Raw genomic sequence first — 5,215 nt, forward strand, 5'->3', positions numbered from 1 at the left:
TTGGCCATTCCTTCCCTGGTTTGCCCTACATCATCCCATTGGCCATTCCTTCCCTGGTTTGCCCCTACATCATCCCATCATTCATTTCTGATTGGTGAGATTCCTCTTAGACCTTTGTAATGAGTAGATGGTTTTCTTTTGTTGTGGGGGCCAGCTTTTGGCTCACATCAATGGAAACTCCGCTTTCTCCTCTGGAGAGCAGGTGGATCTGCTCTACTCACCGTCTCACGGTCCTTTCTGTGACACCAGTGTGTCTCACATCAGTTCCGCTCAGCTTTGAGATCCCATCAGCCCAAAGCCAGCAACATGGGCCAGGGTGGTGTGGCCCTGAGCAACCTGGCCTAGTAGGTGGCAACCCTTCCCACAGCAGGGGGTTGGAGCAGGATGGGATTTAGGGTCCCTCCCAACCCAAGGCATCCTGTGATTTTATAACCACCTCTTTGCAGATGGGGGCAGCACCGTGCACAGACCCCAGCCCCTGCCGCCATCCACCATGCACCAGGGAGGGCTCGCTGCCGCCGCTGCAGCCGACTCCAGCTCTGCCTATGGGGCCCGACACAGCTTCTCCAGCTACTCGGACAGCTTCATGAATGCCGCAGCTCCTGCCAACCACATGAATCCTGTTAGCAATGGCCTCTCTCCACAGGTATGTGACCCGCTTCCATTCTCTTTCTTTGGCTGAGAGCGTTTGGCTGGTCCAGATCCTCTGAGAGCAGGGCAGGCTTCAGGCTATCACAGTGAATTATAGTTAACAAGGGAGTTATTGTTATTGTCATGAATTCTTGAAGGCAGACTAGTTAAAGCAATTAGTTAATTTGTTTATCGGCAGTATCTCGATCCTGAGCTCAGCACTGTACTGCCAGAGCATTTGCATCCTGTTAGTTGCCACATTCAGGACATCACACTGCAGACGTCAGGACCTAGAGCATCGGTGCCTGCCTTCTCAGTGCTCCAGAAAGATTTCTAGGGCAGAAACTACTTTACTCAGTTACACCCTGCCCAAGGCCCAAACAGAGCCCTGCCTTGTTCCTGCTGCCTTCTAAAGGCTTCCCCTGGCTCTGCCCTATTACTTCCAGTTGAATGCATGGCATTGCGTGCTGTGTGTAGCAGAGAAACAAGCCTCAGCAGTGTGGAGGTGAAGTCCTCAATCAGCAGCAGATCTGGAGAGAGCAGAGAGAAGGGCTTGTGCTATGTGCGTGTCATGGGATGAGGCTTCTGTTCTTCTTGGCCAGTGGGCTCTGCTGAAGCCAGTGGAGATGCCAGGATTTGAACCGGCTGAGAATACACCCCCTACTTAATCCATCTACATCACCATTATGGGATAAGAGTTCTGATTTTTTGTCACCTCATTTGGCAGAGGTCTTTGGTTTACTCGACCAAATGCATGTTTCTTTTTAAGTGCAATAACGCACATACTGTACACTGAGCATCAGCAGCAAGGACTTGTATTTATGCAGTGCCTCCTGTCCTGGGGGGTGCCAAATGTGTTTCACTTTTGCTCTCCGTCAGTTGTGAGATATGGAGACTCATGTAGTGCCCTGTAGGCGTTGTTTCTGAGTGGCCAGTGACACAATTTAGGACAGGAAACGCAAAATAATTTGAAACTACTGGGAGAAATTAGGTAGGCATCTGAAATGAAAAGGCTACAACTGTTTAGGGAGGGGTCCAATAAACGGGGACATCACAGAGGTAGATAGATTTTAAGCTCCAATAACTTGTGATCTCTCGAGTGTGAAAACAAACATAGAGTGTCAATGGAAAGAGGGAAATTTTGCAGCTCCTCTGAAACAGTATAAAAATCCCACTTCTATCTTTTGAATGGTCATAAGATAGAAAATGCAGAAGTGTGACTGGTATGGGGCTGAATATTGCCTCAAACAGTGTGGGGGAAATAAGGAGACATCTTTCTGACAAGGGGTTTCTAATAGCACTGAGCTTGGGAGATGAGCATACAGTATGGAATTCAAAGGCAGGTTAGCTAGTCCAGGGCACATGATTAATTCCTATTATCACAAGTGTAATTTAGCACCAAAGAATAAGTTGGGGGTGAGATCCACGTGATAAGCTGCACAAGCACTAGACGTATACAAGTCCATCATGCAATTTCCATTTCTGTAGCTTCATCATCTACTTACTACTAGTCCCGCTCGCTCAATCAGAGGCTCATTGAAATGACCATACCAATGCTTTTTCTGTGCTTATCCCTATCCCAAATTACCCTGCCCCCAGGCTCAGGGTAGGGGAAGATAGAGCCCTGAGCCAATAAGCCCTTTGTATGGGGAAGAGAGGATACATTATCTCGCAGTCCTGAAGAAAAGAGAGCTTTGCACCCCCAAGAAGGGGAGATTCCCATTTTCCTAATGCTTCTAATCATGTGAGGGCCAAGATATCAGCATATAAATTCTTCTATTTCTTTTGTGCCTGCTAAGGCTAACCCAGGTTATTTTACAACTGCTTTCTATTTACTGATCTTGCCAACTCACTGCCTTCCTAAGCTCTCTGCTGTTCCTAGTGGAGGGATGTGAGAAATACTCTTGGCCACTTGGATAAGAGCAGTTAGAAGTGTCCTTTTTAACGTGGTGAGGTAAGTAGAGGATAGAGGATGCTCTGCATAGCTTACATGGGCACATTTCAGCCATTCACCCAAATTACAGGTAAAACCTCAACGCTCCCATCCTCCTGTGCTGCCATCTATGACATCTTCAGGGGTCAACACCAACCGCAGGGAAGGAGGGAATTCAAGAGGCAGAAAAAAAAACCCAGCAAGCTTAAAATGATGGCAATTTGTCTGAGCTGCAAACAGACAGTTCTCTGGTTTCATCCCTCGGCAGCAGCAGGAGGGAGATTTCTTTGCAGTTTAGACAAGGCAGTGGGGGCTGCCAGCTCGAGAGCTCCCAGCATTTGCTCAGCACACTATCCAGTTACCCTGGGATTGGGTGTCCCGGCCAGAATCCACCAGACGGGCTCGGTGCTGGCAGCTGAAATTCAAGAGGAGAAGCATGGCATTTCCATTCCCACAACAGAGAAAAGGGGATTACGTTTGGCCTCTGCGGGCTTGGTCCCCCCCATGCTCGGTCCACCCCTCCTGACACAAAGGGCAGACGTTGCTGAGTTTTACCCAGACTTGACATGGGAAATGGCCACGTTTCTTGCTTGTTTTCCAGCCTGCAGCACTCACGGCTTTGTGCCTTGTCCCTGCTCTGCTCCTGGATCTGTAAGGCACTTCCCAGCAGGGACATCCAGTTGACCCAGTTTAGAGGCCGTTGTGCCTCTGTTCCAGACCCGAGTAGTCTGGTCTTCAGCTACCTCATCCTATGGTGATGTTTGAGGGACATGGTTTAACGGGCACGGTGGTGATGAGTTGATGATTGGGCTAGATGATCTCGGGGGTCTTTTCCAGCCTTAATGATTCTTTGAGTGGGCATGGTGGTGATGGGTTGACAGTTGGATTAGATGGCAGTGGTCTCTTCCAACCTCAGAGACTCTATGATATAAGAACACTGCCTCAGTTGTGCAAAGAGTCCCACACGATTAAACCAATACCTAGCATGATCTCATATGCCATTCTCCATCCCAGACCTTCCTGCAAGTCCTCAGGGTAACCCGAGCTGTTATTTGGGATAGCTTCGTGCTGGGACAGCCTTCAAGGAAAGATCTTGCTCTGAGAGTTTCAGAAAGCAAACTTCACAGGCAGGCCAGCTGCAGCCAGATGTGTCCCCCCACGACTGCCAGGGGCTGCAGCAGTCACGGATTGTCAAAAAGCAGCTCTGGACAGTGGAGAACACCACAGTGAGGTCCCCATCTCCTTAAGGTATTTCATAAATACCTCTTAAACATTTTCATTTTCATCCCACGGATAAGTGATTTCCCATTTGTCTGGGAACACCTATCAACCCTGATTATTGCAATGCCATAGGTACCAGGACATCCTTACCCATGTCCTGCTTCATATTTTGCATCCAGTCACCTCTCACTGTGGCTGGTGTGAGGTTCGTCACAAGGTTTATCACAATCAGTGTAATGCTAAACTCAGTATGAGCCCAGTTAAGTCCAGTTGAGCATTTCTCTGATGGTCTTTCAGGGAAGGTGTATGGTTGGACTGGATGGTCTCAGTGGTCTTTCCAACCTTAATGATTCTGTGATTCGATGAAGTGTGGGAAGTGGGAGGACATTGAGTTGATGAGTACCTCATGAGTCAACGTAAAGAGAAAATGAATGAGCCTTTGTGGTGATGGGAGATTCCCTGGGTACTTTTCAAACAGCAAATAATCATTGTATTGTGTTGTATTCTGAGCTACTTTCCTTCTAGCACACCTCTTCTGCCTCTTAGAACATCTTCATGTCTTCAGAAGGGTTCTGTTTACTGCTTCACCTCCTGAAATTTAGCCTTCCAGAAGTCTTTGGCTCCAGGCCTGTACTTCAAATGTGTCTCATCATCCACTGTGGCATGCTGGGGTCTTACAACTGATTGTCCAGAATCAAAAGACCCTCGGTTTATTGCAAATGGCTGCTGTGTATCTGGAGAATGTATTAAGGCAGAGTTAAGAGCCAGGCACTCCCTGTGCTTTCATCGCGTGTTATTTCTGAGAGCTTTGAATCTTTCAGCAAACCCACAGGATCGCCCAGCGATTAAGACAACTCCAGAAATACTAAGAGCCAAGAGAAACTTGTTCATCATCTCGTATTTGTTGCTTTAATTTTCCGAGGGCTTTCAGTGGCTTTTTTGCTCCATGCACGGGTTCATTCCCAGCATAACGGCAATGGAGCCAGCACAGTTAGCGTGGCTGTGGCTGGAAACCAAAGGTTTCCAACCAAATTTTGGAATCGGGTTTTACAACTTCAGGTTTATCACCATTCCTGGAGGGAGCCTTGAAGCCACAAAGTTAGGCTCTGACCCCAAATTTTCACTCTCAACTCATGTCTCTCCTAAGTCTACCCAAGCGTTGTATTTCCCGACTTCATCCCAAGGCTCCAGCTCTTCCCACTGCCCAGGGTAATGTTTTCCTCAGCCCCACTGGGGTGGGATTAGAGATCATCTGAATGTGAGAAGAGCCAGCTGCAGCCTTTTTTTTTTGGGAAACCTGGCAATAGGGAAGGACACGATGTTTGCTGGCGAGAGGGGAGCAGGCATCGCAGTGTCTGGCTCCTTCCTGCAGTGACATGGATCCTTTCTGTCTGGTTCTTCTTTTTTTTTTTCCTTTTTTTTTTTTTTTTT

At 48.0% G+C, this 5,215-nt stretch overlaps 1 protein-coding gene across 3 annotated transcripts in view; it reads left to right on the plus strand.

Annotated features, from left to right (window-relative positions):
- The window catches only part of PAX7 (paired box 7), an 87,628-nt gene that overhangs the window by 55,528 nt on the left and 26,885 nt on the right, over positions 1–5,215 (plus strand). For all 3 annotated transcript variants that reach the window (XM_021417538.1, XM_021417536.1, XM_021417537.1), the window contains exon 7: positions 447–646. In XM_021417538.1, the coding sequence (XP_021273213.1) occupies positions 447–646 (200 nt within the window). The remainder of the gene's footprint in view (positions 1–446; positions 647–5,215) is intronic.

This window comes from Numida meleagris, chromosome 20 (genome assembly GCF_002078875.1).
Source record: "Numida meleagris isolate 19003 breed g44 Domestic line chromosome 20, NumMel1.0, whole genome shotgun sequence".
In the NCBI taxonomy this organism is placed as follows: Eukaryota; Metazoa; Chordata; class Aves; order Galliformes; family Numididae; genus Numida; species Numida meleagris.